The sequence below is a fragment of the Mustela putorius genome, unplaced genomic scaffold (genome assembly GCF_011764305.1).
Source record: "Mustela putorius furo isolate JIRA1106 unplaced genomic scaffold, ASM1176430v1.1 tig00000275_pilon_pilon_pilon, whole genome shotgun sequence".
NCBI classification, from domain to species: domain Eukaryota; kingdom Metazoa; phylum Chordata; class Mammalia; order Carnivora; family Mustelidae; genus Mustela; species Mustela putorius.
In genome coordinates, this window is record NW_025421341.1 from 31821383 (window position 1) to 31836721 (window position 15339).

The 15339-nt window shown below is 45.9% G+C and overlaps 1 protein-coding gene across 2 annotated transcripts in view; it reads right to left on the bottom strand.

Annotated features, from left to right (window-relative positions):
• The window catches only part of DNER (delta/notch like EGF repeat containing), a 312134-nt gene that overhangs the window by 166430 nt on the left and 130365 nt on the right, over positions 1-15339 (bottom strand). The window contains exons 1-4 of one of the 2 annotated variants that reach the window (XM_045078830.1): positions 11054-11104; positions 8710-9012; positions 5932-6026; positions 3520-3686 (exon numbers count right to left, since the gene is read on the bottom strand). In XM_045078830.1, coding sequence (XP_044934765.1) covers positions 3520-3686; positions 5932-6026; positions 8710-9012; positions 11054-11092 — 604 coding nt within the window. In that variant the 5' untranslated portion in view covers positions 11093-11104. Of the gene's footprint in view, positions 1-3519; positions 3687-5931; positions 6027-8709; positions 9013-11053; positions 11105-15339 lie in introns of those variants that run through there. The other variant, XM_045078829.1, reaches the window with a different exon arrangement.

Genomic DNA, 15339 nt, shown 5'->3' on the forward strand with positions numbered 1-15339 from the left:
CAAAGAACCAGACGGAGGTGACAAGAGAGATGGATTATAAAAGAGAGAAGTATGAAGGAAAAAACGGGGTTGCTCTGAGCAGGCAGGTGAACAAAAGTATGGGTAAAGCAGACTTGCCCCGCCTGGGTTTTCTGATCAAAAGAAGCATGAGAATATTCCAGGGTTGTCTGTGTGTCTGGAAGAATTTATGAGAGCTTAAGAGGATTTGAGAATCCAGGTAGACCAAAATCTGGGGCTGGCCCCTTTTCTCCTAAAGCCTCCAAATCAGGAGAGTTCAAATGAGGTCTTGGAGAGGAACCGATGTGGGGGGTGCTGAGGTTTCGAGAAGGTGGAGAAGGGGATGGCCCAGGTGGGGAGGGGACAGGCAGTGGGTGGACAGAGTTCACCAAGGAGAAGTACTGGGAGGTATGCCGAGGGGCAGGTGACCAGAGAAAGAAAAGCCTAGAGAAGGAGTTCAATGGGGCTTTCACTCTGAGGACGTGATTTCACACAGAGGCCACACAGCAGACGGCTGCCTTGGCCCTCATCCCTGAGAGTGTCTGTCAGAGCAATGTGTCCAAGCAACTCCAAGTAAAAAAAGAAACAAAAATACCTCACATAAGACAGGCAACTGCTTGCACAGAAATCCTTCCTATCGGGGGACATGAACCATTGGGAAGATCAATCACTCAGGGGGCTCCCAGGCTCCTTAGCTGCTGGCCACAGAGCAGACAACACCACACGACGGTCAGTTTAGTCACTGACCTCAAACAGTGCATAAATAACGTAGTTGAAAGAAGCACATTTAAGAAAAGCTGAGGGGATGATGAAAGAGAAGGCAGGAGTGTGGCAACTAGATGACAACACGGGGGAAAGGGGTTAACACGCTGAGGCACAGAAGGAAGAGCTACACACTTCATGAAATATTTTATCATTTCTTTCTTTCCATGAAAGAGTATAAATATTCATAAGGCAATGGTAGCAAGGGGAAGCTGTTTTTAAACATCCAGCGGAGTGTCTCTGAAATAGCTCAAATACAAGGACATCATCATCATCTGGAACTCGCAGAACACTCATAGGCTCTTGGCAATAAACTTTTTAAAAGAATAATTGTTAAAAGCAGGTGACAGTGACCAAGTTCATCTCCCAAAGACACAGAAGGGACTCCTCTGCTCTGTTGGGTAGAAGTATTAAAATACCTGTGGTCCTTCAGTTCTGTATGGAACCCATCAAGAAGGAAGGGCAGAGAGGGACAGTCAATTCCCCCAATTCCTTTCTTTCTAGAAAGGAGCGGAAGTGACCAAAATACAGCACCGTAACTCTGGAACTTCACTGTCCCTTTGGCGTGGAAGTTTCCTCCCACCCGCGCTGGCCTCCCTTTGTTCATCTGTCAACTGAATGCTGTTATACTCTGCAGAATAATCATTTGGTACTGAGCTAAACTGTATTCATGTCTAGAGAGCCCAGTATCGTAAAAAGGAATCATTTTAAGAAGCTGCCTTTAAAAAAAAAAAAAAAATTAACAAAAGGAGCATTAAACACATGTCAACGTAGTAAGCACAAGACTTCCACGATGGCTACAGAAGATAAATCTAGTTTCTTTGAGATAAAAAGACTTCGTCAAGTAAATCCTTGTCAGTGTGTAGGTGTAACCAATCTTGAATTGTGAGGAAGCTAGCCATTCTTCCTCAGAAGGAGCTTGTGACAAGACTGTCCCCTACCTTGAGAAAAAATAACAGTGAAAGATTGTGAGCTCCAATACAAAGCTACATAAAACACTTAAAATTTTTAACTTGGGAAATTTAAAAAGACATCAGATCACAACTTTTCCAAATGGAACAATGGTTTAGAGAAAGAAAGGGTGCTACTCAATATCATTGTCTCCTCGTCATAACCTGAATATAATTTTTGAGAAAAAAATTCCTTAGCTATTATTAATATACCAAAATAAATTTTTAAAAATTTTTCCTCTGAGGAGCAATACATTTCAACCCAAGATAAAATTTTTTCCATGAAAAATTTTTTTTTAAAGATTTATTTATTTATTTATTTGACAGAGAGAAATCACAAGTAGATGGAGAAGCAGGCAGAGAGAGAGAGAGGGAAGCAGGTTCCCCGCCAAGCAGAGAGCCCAATGCAGGACTCGATCCCAGGACCCTGAGATCATGACCCGAGCTGAAGGCAGCGGCTTAACCCACTGAGCCACCCAGGCGCCCCTCCATGAAAATTTTTTATGAGCAAAATGAGCACAAATTTTATTGGAGTTCATAAAATTCCTCGTATCTCAAGAGTATAAAATTTGATATCAGTGCTAGAAAATCCGTCTTGATTGATCTCTGTCCTTACCCCCAACCTAAGTCTGAAGTTATAGTCCTGTTACAACCAAACATAACATCAAATGTAAGCTAACATTTCAAATAGATGTCTTCTGGTAACACTAATGACATTACTTACTTCTAATGACTTACTAATGACATTAGTTACAAATACTTACTTCCCAAGTATTTGTAATGTACACTCACACATCCATTATCACACCCAACCCTCACCACACCCCTGAAAGACAAACGCTGTCTCTGCCCCACTCTGGGGGAGACTGTTGGAATATATGACCAGACAGAAGAAGGTCTTAACAGTAGAATGCAGGTGGCTGCTTGGGGGCACAGGACTGGGATGGGTGGAGTCTGAACTTGACCTTGTGTCTCTGAGTTGAGGCTGCTCCAGAAACAAGCTCTAAGAAAGCAGCTGATGATATGGGCCTGCTGGGGGGCCAGAGTTACAAGTTCCAACCCCAGAGAGATGAAGACAACAACACAGGATGTAGTCAGAATGCTAACCAGGGGAAGGTCCTCCGGAAACTGCCCAGGAGCAGCCCTTGGGAGGAGCAGGGGGCAGTGGGTGGGGAGACTCCCTTTATGAAGGCCTTTCTACTCCAGGGCAGAGGAATCTGAAAACAGCTAATTGAGCACGTGGTAGTTTAGGAAAGGATCAACTGTAGATTTACGTATATTCGGGAAAGTGAAAAGTCAAACGCGACCCATGAGGGAGCAGAGGGGGTGGGTAAGAGGCGCCGCACACACGCTGGAATCCCCAAGTTACTTGTGAGCCGGAGGCTCAGCTCTAGCAAATGTCTTCCGAGGTGCTGTGCCCAGGGCCCTAGGTCAGGCCTAACTCAGGTGAGAACAGGGTTTTTCTGAGAGACCACCATTCAGGGCCTCAAGCTGCCCGCAGGTCCTAGAGAAAGCAGACTAGAGTCAAGCAGGCCCGAGCTTTAAGCGCCAAAGGTCCACGCCGCCTTGTCCAGAGCTGGGATACAGTCTCAGGATTTCAGAGCACGTGCTTTGTTCACACTGAGCCATATGGAAAATATTATCTTAGAAATCAATTTTGATCATAAGCAAAACCTCACCTAAAGTGGAAGGAACAGGGTTGATATCTAGAACCCAGATTATCCAAGCAAAATGCCCTCCCTGCCGTCTCTAAACACCACGTCCAGGTTGGGTGAAACCAGACTTGCTCGGGCGGACTGTCATAACTCACCGATGAAGTGGTTGTGTCCCAGGGCGAGCATCTCCTCCAAGAGGACCAGGCCCCCAGGGGCCTGCAGGAGAGTCACACTCCGTCCATCGATGAGGGAGCACTGTTGGAATCCCGTGGCCGTGACTTTCCACAGCAAAATCAGTGAGGCAGTGGCATCTTGCCGAATTCTGGAAACAGGAATGGAGTAAACCAGAAGTTCCTTTCAGAAAAATTCGTCTTAGAACCAGTCCATCGACATTAAAAATAAAAATAAAATGACATGGGCACCCACCAAGGTCTCAGGAAGTGGTGACAAAGGTCTGTGTCCCACTTGTTTTAAAAATAGTCCACAAGATCAGGAAGAGATGATCACCTTTGCCTAACAATTATAATCGCTAATAAAAGGTCTAGAGGGGAGGGCGGGGAGGGGTGGGGTGGCTGGGGGATGGACATTGGGGAAGGGTATGTGCTATGGTGAGTGCTATGAATTGTGTAAGACTGATAACTCAGAGATCTGTACCCCTGAAACAAATCATACATTATAGGTTCATAAAAAATTTTAAAAGGGCGTCTTGAGTTCTTTTAGAGACAAATCTTTCTGCAGCCACACCATATGTAGTCCTGCTTGAATTTACTCTAAATGTGGCAGGCATCCCCAAAGGGCTGCCCACATGAGCAACAGTGGGTCACGACCCATGCTTTGGGCTTCTCTTGGCTTTTTCTTATTTCCCTGGTAAAATAAAAGAATGAGATGCTAGAAAGCAAATCAGCCTTGACCTCAGTTCTCCTTCCCTTGCAACACCATCCCCGCAGGCCAGAGCTCTGGCCACATGGAGCTACGGTACCCCCCACCCCCAAGCGGTCTCTGTCCCCAGCTTCCAGCCTTTGCCCCCTTATGAGCCTGGTTCGTGTGCCATTCTGCAAGGCTTAGCCCACGGGTCACCTCTTCTATGAGACCCTCTTCCCTGACGGTCTTCCAGGCGCCCAGCTTCCGCCCCTCCCCTCCTCCGCGCTCCAGGAGAAGCGGGTCTCCACCTGCCTGCGGGAGATCAGCAGACTCCACGCGCAGAGCTCCTGGCTTGCAGCGGGTGTCCAATCAGGGCTTGCTAATTCATGAATAAATGAAAGTCTCAGGGGCTAGCAATCATTACAAGTGAATTCAAGGCCCCCAGAGCTCCTCGGCACTCCCATCTCAATCTGTCTGGGTCGGCCTGCTATGTTTGCCCCGTCCTGCAGCCCAGGGGGGTCTTGAAGAACTTCACATTTGAGTGGGGAAAAAACCCGAAAGCCAGCGAATGGGATAGATGAGCAGAACTCTTTGGAAAGGCTCATGAAAGCCAGATCATATGAGCCAGACAAGAAGCTCTAGGAGATGGTCTCATAAACGTAAAGGAAGCTGCGGGTCCCTATTTCCCGAAAGCCGGCTCTGGACGGCGCCAGTTCCATCAGTATTCCGAGCGGTGAAACACTAGGACCGGGGTCCCCCTGCTGGTAGAACTGGAAGCTGCCTCAGAGGCCACACCTCCCCCGCCCCGAGGCCCTTCTTCCCTGCTTCGGAGTCCCGGCCCCAGCAGAGTGAGTTCGAGGCTGCCCGGGAGGGATGCATTTCAGCTCCATTGTATAGAAGGCTAGGTGGGCAAAAATGCTTCTGAATGAATGAAAGAGGTCCACAGCCCCGTTCAAAGGAAGCAGATACAGAGCACTAGCTCATCAGAGTCACGTGTCCCTCAGTCTTCTAAAGTCCCTGAGGACTGGACAGCAAATTCCCATTCGGTTGTGTGGGGATGGGGGTTGGGCAGGTAATAGCAACAGAGAAGGGTGAGCAGTGGGAGCTGTCAGACGGGACTGGGTCACTCTGGGGCTGGCTCCAACCCCACTCCCCAAACCCCCTTCCCCTCACTGCCCCCTGACACAGCTGGGGCTCAGCCCTGGCCTCTTCCGCATCCCCACCGGTGAGAGTGGGCAGTATGTCGCTGGAAAGAGCTTAAGTTTAAAACAAAGCCAAACAAAACACTGTCTTCTCAGATGCTTGTGTTTGAAAATAAAATTATAATGTTTGGATTTTAAATTATGCCTATGAACTTAAGCAATGGCCCATTAAACTCACAAGAGGCCTAAGAACTTTGGAAGCAAAAGTCATTGGGGAAGTGAAGGGTCTGGCTCTGGATCTTATCCAAGGCTTCAGGGGTTCTGATCTCACACCTTACTCATCGCGTCCAGTTCCACAGTTCCACATCCCCGGCCCAGCTGGACCCCCACTGCCGTCCTCTCCCCTGAAATAGAGGTCCTTCTGGGTTTAGAGCAATTTAGGCCATGTCTACACATGGAACCCCATTCAGGATTCCCACCAGACCGACCAGACTGACCAATTAACAACCCAGCTTAAGGTCAGAGTATCCAGCTTAAGGGTTTCTAGCTTGGGAGTTTTCTTACTTGACTGAGGCGTTCTGTGGTACTTCAAAGGACACCAGGCGGCCTCCCGCAGAGCTGTTAGAACTGGCATTCCCACAGGCAATATCTGGGACCACCTGGGGGAAAAAAGGGGAGAAACACTTATCAAGGTTGATTATAACACAGGATACTACTACTCAGCAAAATCCCATGAGCCGCCTTTGGATGACACTGTGGTGAAGACAGAGAGGGGACAAGTGAAACCTTACAAACTCAGAAGAAAATGGCGGGAAAAAAAATTAGCCATTTGATTTTCTGAAACACCAAAGCTTTTCTGAGAGCCGTCCACCAACTCCTGGATTGCTATACTGGTGAAAGGGTCCTCTCTTCCAGTTACCAAGCAGTCACCAGCCTCTGCTCCAGGCTCAGTCTGGGGACACAGGGGACTAAGAGCTTCCAGAACAAGAAGGCAGGCTGAGGACTGGCTTACACACAGCAGGCAGAAACTAGGGAGCAAGCCTCAGAACAAGCAACAGGCAAGAAGCACCTGGTCTGGGTGACCTTGCTCTGGGCAGAGGTGGGTCTTGGAGAGTCCATGCTAAGGCCAAGCAACTGGGAAGTTGCCTCTTTTTGCCCCATGGACTAGCCCTTCATTTTTTAAGTGACACATTCCCAAAAGTAACACGCCAGTGCATATAAAAAAGGGGCTCAAGGGGCAGGGTTGGGGGAAATAACTGTTGTTTAGAAAACACACTGTGAGGGCACCTGGGTGGCTCAGTGGGTTAAGCCTCTGCCTTCGGCTCAGGTCATGGTCCCAGGGTCCTGGGATCGAGGCCTGCATTGGGCTCTCTGCTCCGCAGGGAGCCTGCTTCCTTTTCCCTCTCTCTGCCTGCCTCTCTGCCTACTTGTGATCTCTGTCAAATAAATAAATAAAATCTTCAAAAAAATAAAAGAAGAAAGAAAACACACTGTGAACACTGAAAGCTGTGTCCAAGTGAGATGGTTGGGACCAATTTGTTCATTCATTCCCCGTGCTGTGAGCACCGTCTTCCCCCAGGAAAGTTGAAACAAGGGGTATTAAATGTATCCCACATCATTGAATTAGCTGAGAGCAATACAGAAATTCTCAGCATTTCCATCCACACCCAACACTTATAATTTCCGGTCCAGAAGGCCTGATGGTCAAGGGTTGTGGAGAAGGCCCATTGTGGATATTCAGAAATGTAAATCGACCTGTTTGATTTGTGTTAACTGAGAACTATTACATCAATTTGAGTCCCTTAAGACCTCAAAGAGCTTCACATCTCTGAAGCATCATTACTCCATAAAAGGGGAAACCTAAATATATTCCCATCTTCCGCTGGCAACTTTTTAACCTCCTTTTTGAACAGCCTAAGAAATTACAGCATGACGGGAAGATGAGGCATTTCTTTCTACATTTACCAACAGTAGGATAGCATGTCTTTAAATAAATAGATTGCGATGGCTGGCTGGGGAGAAGCTGTCTTTAAGGGACACTTCCTTGATAAATGTAGAATCAAATCTAGTTCACATTTGAGAAGTGAGTCATTCCGCAAGGAGGGATTCAAATCAAAACTTCAAAGCGTTTATTAAAAGTCTGAAATCAGAACACGTTCACAGTTTTTTAGGTAGGCTGAAAACATTGCCCTGCAGTCTGAAGATGGCCTTCATAAAATGTGTGGCAAGGAAAAAAAAAAATGGGTCAACCGGTTAGAACTACCCAAGAAAATAAAAAAAGAAATGCTGCCTTGTCTCTCTCTCTCTCTCTCTCTCTCTCTTTTTTTTTAAGATTTTATTTATTTATTTGACAGACAGAGATCACAAGAGGCAGAGAGGAAGGCCAGGAGGGTGGGGGGGACAGGGCGGGGGAGAAGCAGGCTCCCGGCTGAGCAGAGAGCCCAATACGGCCTCGATCCCAGGACCCTGGGACCATGACCTGAGCCAAAGGCAGAGGCTTTAACCCACTGAGCCACCCAGGCACTCCTGCCTTGTCTCTTCTATAACAATAAAGGAAATTTCTAGACGTATTCCTTGACTCTGAAACTGCTACACAAGATCTATGTGTTTTGTCATTTAAGCTACAAAACCAGCAGTAATATAACGATCACAAGATGTCTTATAAAATACAAGATGTGGAATGGAATTACACTCTATCGATGTTACTTCAAAGTCATGATATAGATTTGTTCCCTGACTCTCCTAGCTAGCAAATCTATGTTGTATGGCAACTTTCAAGGGTCTGCTGAAAATTCCTCAAAATGAGACTTTTGATGAGCTTGACTGATCTTGACCCAGACTGGACAAGATTCAGTACACAGTATTTGTTCTTGCCAAAATTGATAAAATTCAGAAACTGCACTGTTAAATGCATTCTTAAATCATTTAAAAAATTACCGATAGCACCTCTTTTTTAAAATCATATTGGCAGCAAGGCACAAAATAATAAACAAGATGTTAAGCATAAGATTAAGGAAAATTTGGTCAACAGTGGAGGGTCTGCCCCCGAAGCCAAGATTCTCTCACAGAAATGTATGTGGATATCGTTCCAGAAAATAACTTCCTTCATTTCCTTTCCTTGCTTACTCTTTTCATGCCCACAAAACAGTCATAACTAAGAAGTCTCCTTCCTGTACGGGAAAGCGATCTCCTACACATGGGTGCAGACGGGAAGAAGGGTAGACATGTGGTTTCATGTCAAGACTGTCACTGGACAGTCTTCCATTTTTATTGCCAATATTAGAGCCATTGGAATTATTTTAACCTCAGTGGTTCCTTACATTTGTGGCCAAATGTTCTCACCTCCACTTGATCCCATTTCATTTCTACCACTTTCTGCCCTGTTTTGGGTTGCCAGGTGGGCAAGGTCACGGTGGCCTGAGAGCGGGGCAGGATGATGTCGGGCTCCTGGGTGGCGGGGACAGGCTGCAGCTGCCTGGGGGCCATGGACTCGGTCCAGCTGGAGGCGGGGAGGATGGGCAGCGCCTGGTCACAGTTGGGACCTTCATAGCCGTCATTGCAAATGCAGAGGTAGCCCCCCCTGCTGCTGCTGCTGCTGCAGTTGCCATGGTGACAAGGGGTGCTGGCACAAGGATCCGCCACGAGCTGAAACGAGACCATAAATGGGTCAATTATTCCCTCATAAGAAAAGCAGAGCTATCGCTGGCCAATTAGCTCCAGGTCTCAGAGCTGCTGCTCCAGGAAGCGTTGTTTCTGTGGAATCCAGGTCCTTAACCACTTGTGCTGTCGTGGGGGAACCTCCCAAGGTCATCCCAATGTTAATCCCTCCACAGATAACAGGTGACCAGCAAGCACACACCTAGAAAACAGCTTCTCCAAACCCGAGCCCCTAAATAATGCTGATGTCAGGAACACATTTTGAGAGAAATTTTCTAGGGCAAAAGCACTTAAAACTGAGGCTCTTTAGGAAGATACCAATTTTGATTTTTTTTTTTTTAAGTGGCCAGTCATTACAAAGGATACTTAAGGATCTCAGTTGGAATCTCCTTTTTCACCTTCTGGACCCTTGCAAGGTTTCCTTATGAGAAATGACTGCCAACTAACTTCTCTCCCTAAAGATGTACTTTTGTATGTCTCCCAATTTCCACCCTTTTAAGGTGATATTATTTAATTAAAAGCTTCCAAAACAATTGCCCTGTGTGACAATTTTAGCCAGAGTAGAGCTTGGTGGAGACTTATGTTTAGCAGAATTTTATCAAAGTTTCTACCTCATTATTTTGGATGGTGATCACAGGGAAATGTGACCCTGCTGGATATGGAAGAGAAAAATTCACTTACAGGTCTTTAAATTGTGACAATGTTTCTAAGTAAAGTGCTTACCCCTGAGTCCTTCCCTGACCTGTAATTTGCTATGACTTGGAAACATGCTAGGAAACAAGGAAATGATCAGCTGTTTCTCTTGAGACAGCTCAAGGGTTCGGACATGTGCTTTATTCAATTATCATTTGCTTTCTATGAACAGAAAATTAGACCTCTATCTGATGTACCCCAGGCTTCTCAGGGCTGATCAGAAAATAGAATTTGGTAAAGAAGAGACTACAGAGAATTAAGACCCTCAATTTCTTTTGCTGAAATGAATTCACACATAAACACATATGGAGAGAATTCTGCATGGTGAAATGGCTTCTCATCCTGTTAATTATCCTTGTCAGACAATTTCCAACAAAATCCTTTAGGAATATTGAGGGATTTGGGATTGAATAAAATGAAGCTCTGAAAAACACCACAATGTTCTCTGCTATCACTTGGCAATTCCTTCACAGAATCTCAATTAAAAGGAGTAAGAGATATCTGAGGAAAATATTTAAACTGTAAGTTATTTTAAATATTTACAATCATTATCAACTTAAAGTAAAACCCAGACTCCTTCCATGTGAGATAAAGCTCTCCCTGATCTGGCCCCTGCCGACCCCTGACGTCCTCTCTTCACTTCTCACTTACACTCTCCCCCCTCCCTCTCTGTCCCTAGACTCTGCTGAGATCATTCCCATCTCAGGGCCTTTGCACCTGCTGGGACCTCTGCCCGAATAGGCTTTTCTCCAAGGTTTGCATGCTCTCTACTTCATTTCACAAAGTTTTCTACTCAAATGTCACCTCCTCAGAAAAGCCTTCCCTCACTACAAAATCTAGAATAATCCTTTTTTTCCCTCCCACAAATTAATGAGCTCTGTGAGTACAAGGATTTTATCTACTACATTCATGGCACTATTCCTAGCATGTCAAGAAACATGGAAAACATGGCGGGGCTTTTTTATAAGTATTCACAAAATATTTGGAAGGCAATGCATGATGAGAGACAGATGTGAAATGCTTCCTTTTAGCCACCATATTGTTATCTCCTTTCTGATTTATTTTTAGGACGTCTTCATGGAGTGGGTCTCACCTCAAGAATTATCTGACAGGAAGGAAAATTTAATTAGCTATGATAAAGGGGACTTACAGCCAGGTTTCTGAAATCAACTTTTTTAAAATAATGTCTAAGGTTGACCTAGATGTCACAAATAAAAATATTGAACACAGACCTGAAAACACAGAAATACTTTTAAATTAGGTAAATACATTGAAGAGATGATGAAGAGATAATTCCAGAAATCCAAACCTCCAGGGTGCAGGTGAGACCAGCTACCTGAGGGCCAGAAAGGCTCTGATGCTCTTGCCCCATCATTGCAGGCCACAAGCAGCCCTCAGAGAGGCACTGAGGTCCAGCACACATCAGCACGTCCTCCACGAAAAGAAGGCAAAGCACAGCAATCCACTGTCACAACAAAGGCTACCAGGCATGATGACTACGACTCCCTCTAAGGTGGCCATGGAGAGTTTTCAAAGAACATCGCCGTATAGCAGCTCATTTGTGCTCACAACAACCTAGAACTAGAGAAGAACTTTTCCGAACACGTATCACTGTTCAGAAACGGGACAGAGGAGTGGAGTGACCAATCCCAGCCACTACATAAGAATAATGCCAGAGCTGTGTCACATCTTCTGACTTCCAGCCAAGAGTTCTGGCCACAACACAGCACTCCAACTTTGGTAGTAAGTTATTATTATACCACAGAAACAATCCCTGTGCAGAAGGCCAATGGTCAGGGTTATATTTCTGTAAGCAACAGAAAATAAGTAAGGATTAAATGTGGGTCAGTTAAGACCACCAATTTCATACTTGGAATTTAAAAGTATAAGAATAATACTCAACACATAATGATTGAGGTCTTATAATTTGACATGAACTCTAGCAGATGTGGGAATAAAATGCTAAAAGAAAACAAACAAACAAACAGACAGACAGACAATGTCTGTCCCTATAGAGTTTACAACCAGTAACCTAGTATGAGCACCAAGAACAACAATTGCAAAACTAGTACTATCTGACATTCACTGGGTGCTTCCTGTGTGCCTACCACTACATTCAGCATTTTAAATTTCCCGGCACTCCCATATCTCAGGGCCTTTGCACTGGCTGTTCCTGCTACCTGGAACACTCATTTCTCATGGCTGCTCCCAAAGCGCCTTTGATTCTTTGCTCAAATGTCATCTTCTGGTGAAGACTTCCCTGGCCACACATTTAAACAACGTAAATTGAACTGTGCAAAGTCTCCATCCCTTGACATTGTTGATACCTCTTTCCTGGCTTTATTTTTCTCCAAAACATCTATTATGTGCTAATATAATGTGGGGGGGGGGAAAGTTACCTATTTATTATATTGATTTTGCATCTTCCCCCACTAGACTGTAAACTCTGTGAGGTCAGATTTGTTTCCCCCGTTTTGTTTACTTGAGGGCCCCCATCCCACCCTAAGACAGTACCAGGTACACGGGAGCTGCTGAATGAGCAGTGACAGAATGACTGACCCAGGGAATGAATGATGTCATATGCAAGCAGCTGCCAGAGCCCGTGAGGTGTCCTGCTATAGGCAATGGAACTGGGATTCTCCAGGACCCTGCCCCAGGACATGAGAATGCAAATTAAGGAAGGCCTCACATACCTGTCCTAAAGTGTTTTAGAGCAATTCAATACCTTTAAGTCAACTTGAAAAGGGGGGAAAGTTTCTGTTGACCTGAGAGCTAAGGCAGAGCCAGTACAACCTCCTACCTTTTCCTTGATGAGGGAGGGCAGAAAGAGTAAAAGCTCAGTGGAGGTCACAGATGACCCCCAACACCATGGCATCAGTCCTCAGAGACCATCCATCAGGTGAGCCGCTGCTGAAGCCCATCACCCCGGGTGCCAGTGGATAAAACCAGGTGCAAAAGGCAGGACCCCACGGCAATGCCTAATTTGCCACACTCCGAAGTCTATTCCACCAGGCAGGAAATAAAGAGCGGGGAGGAACTATGAGAATTAATGCTCTCGTTTAGGAGCTGCTGTTTTCATCCATGAGCGGGAAGCACAAGCAGCATCGGGATGAAGTAAAGACTGATTCATGGGCTGTCGGGAGAGATGCTTCTGGTAAAGACGACAAAAGCTAAGAATGAAGCTGTCAGTTGTTCGGATTTCTGCAGGGGTTCCAAAGAATGACTGATGTGATGGAGAATACGTGCGCGCCGGCGCCGTGGGACACAGACCAGAGCCCAGTGCGCTACACTGTCATGGATCCCTTCTTTAAAGTAATCAGTTCATATTAATGCTACTTGCTGGAGTCCTCTATTAGCTGCTTCCCAAACAATGACAACTACCTGCCATTGTGCTCTCGAGCACTTCAGGCTAGTTTCATTGAAGAAAAGAAAACCGGTCTGATTCCATTGCAAGACAGCAAATCTAAGATAAATGCAATAATCACCAACCTGTTATGGAGGTCACTGACGACCGCTCTGGAAGCCCATTAAGTTGCAACTACAAGCAGGAAACAACCAAACCGCCAGAATGCATAAGGAAGCAAAAGATCCTAATGAACAGACTTGACTTTGGGGATACTCAAAATTTAACTGGTGATGTTTTCTCGGCTATAATTTCTGGTCTCCAGTGATGGGGGTGGGGATGATTAAGTCTTTGTAATACCAGCTATCAGGGAGAAGAAAGAGAAGGCCCCTGGATTAATGCTGTTCTGCTTACAAGCCACCAGCAAGCTCAGTGATGAACTGCTGCTTGTTCTTGCATCATTAATCACCCATTTAAGCCAAATTTTTTCACATCATAGAACTAATCTGAAACTATTCTTTTCATATTTTATTTGAGACATTTCACCTGCTTTAAATCATTTATACTGCAAGAAGGAACATTCTTGGGGATGCGCACAGGGCGATATGGGAGCCAGACCGGAGTGAAGGGGCTGCCAACCCCGCTACTTGGGACTGGAAAGCCCTCTCCTGCGGCATGTTAGCCATGACCTGTTTTCCTTCCTTAAACTGTCCACTGTCCCTGTTTCCAGCAATTCTAATGTCCCCCGCAGCACACAAACCGAAGGATGGAAAGTCAAATTTAAAACAGACATAAAAGAGGCCCATTTGGGGGCCCCTGTATGGTTCAGTCAGTTAAACATCTGACGTAGGCTCAGGTCAGGATCTCAAGGTCCTGGGATCAAGCCCCATGTCGGGCTCCCTACTCAGCAGGGAATCTGCTTCTCCCTCTGCCTCTGCCCCCATTTTGTGCTCTCTCTCAAACAAATAAATAAAATCTTTAAAAAGGGTGGGAGGGAGCGACCATTTTAGGCTCATTAGATTAAGTAAGTCAAAATTAGCAGGATTAACTCCACACGGAGCCTATGAACCCATCACCCACATCACCCGAAAGACTGGTCTGAGATAGTGCCCATAGAACCCCTTGCCTAAGGGATCCTTTCACACTGGTTTGGAGTATACGAGCTTCATTCCTACTCAATAAGGCTGATCAGTAATTCATGTGAATTTTCTCGAGCACTGGGTAAGGTATGGAATTTATGGGACAGACAGTACCTGGAAGAACTCGGAAAGATAAATAAAGCCCAGTCCTTGACCTCCAAGAGCTTGCGGTCCAACAGAAGGTTCAGACACATTAACTGGGACGCCCCACCAAGCCATCTAATTGAAATCAATGCCCTGCTTGTATGCACATACACTATTTCAATCCTTTATTAGATGAACTGAAGTCCCTAATGCTGAGAGAGACCATGGGTTTGATAACGCCAGGTCTGAAAGGAGCAGACAGGAGTTGATCTCAGAGCTAGTCTCTCTGAGGTGACCGTGGCAACTCTCAGCAAAACAAGGGCAGTGGCAAGGAGTTTTCTGTTGAAAAATGGATCAGCTGAGCAACAGTCCTGGCGTCGGTCTGCACAGAGCGCTGAGAGGCCCTGGCCAAGTCACTCGGCTGCCCTGGACACACATTCCTCACACGTCAAGTGAGGGCCTCAGGCAGAACATCTCAAGGCCTCCTCCATCTCTGGTATTTTGGATTATATTGACAGCCACTCAGTTTTCATTGACCCTGCTTTCAGAGGGTCCAGACAAGTACAGAGAAACCCTGAAGCCCCCTCCCTCCCTCACTTATACCCATTGCTCCGTGGGCAGAGTCATCCCCAGAATGAGAAAGGTGTCTGAGGAACCCAAAACCAACAAAGGCAGGAAGGAGGATCTGCACGCATTGACAGAGCTCACGACGTGACCCAGGCCATGCAGCTCACTGAGGGGATTGGAGGACTCATGGCTCTTACAGAGGAGAGAGGAGGAAGATGTAGGTACCGAAGAGAAATACCTCAGGGGCGTTTGTGTGTGGTGTTAAGAAATAAATAGAATAGGGGCACCTGGGTGGCTCAGTCAGTTGGGCGTCCCACTCTTGATAGCTGCTCAGGTCATGATCTCAGGGTCATGAGATCAAGCCCCATGTCAGGCTCCATGCTGGGTGTAGAGCCTGTTTGAGATCCTCTCCCTGCCTCTGCCCCACCCCTCCCACTCATACTATCTAAAAATTAAAAATTAAAAAAAAATAAATAAGTAGAATGGGCC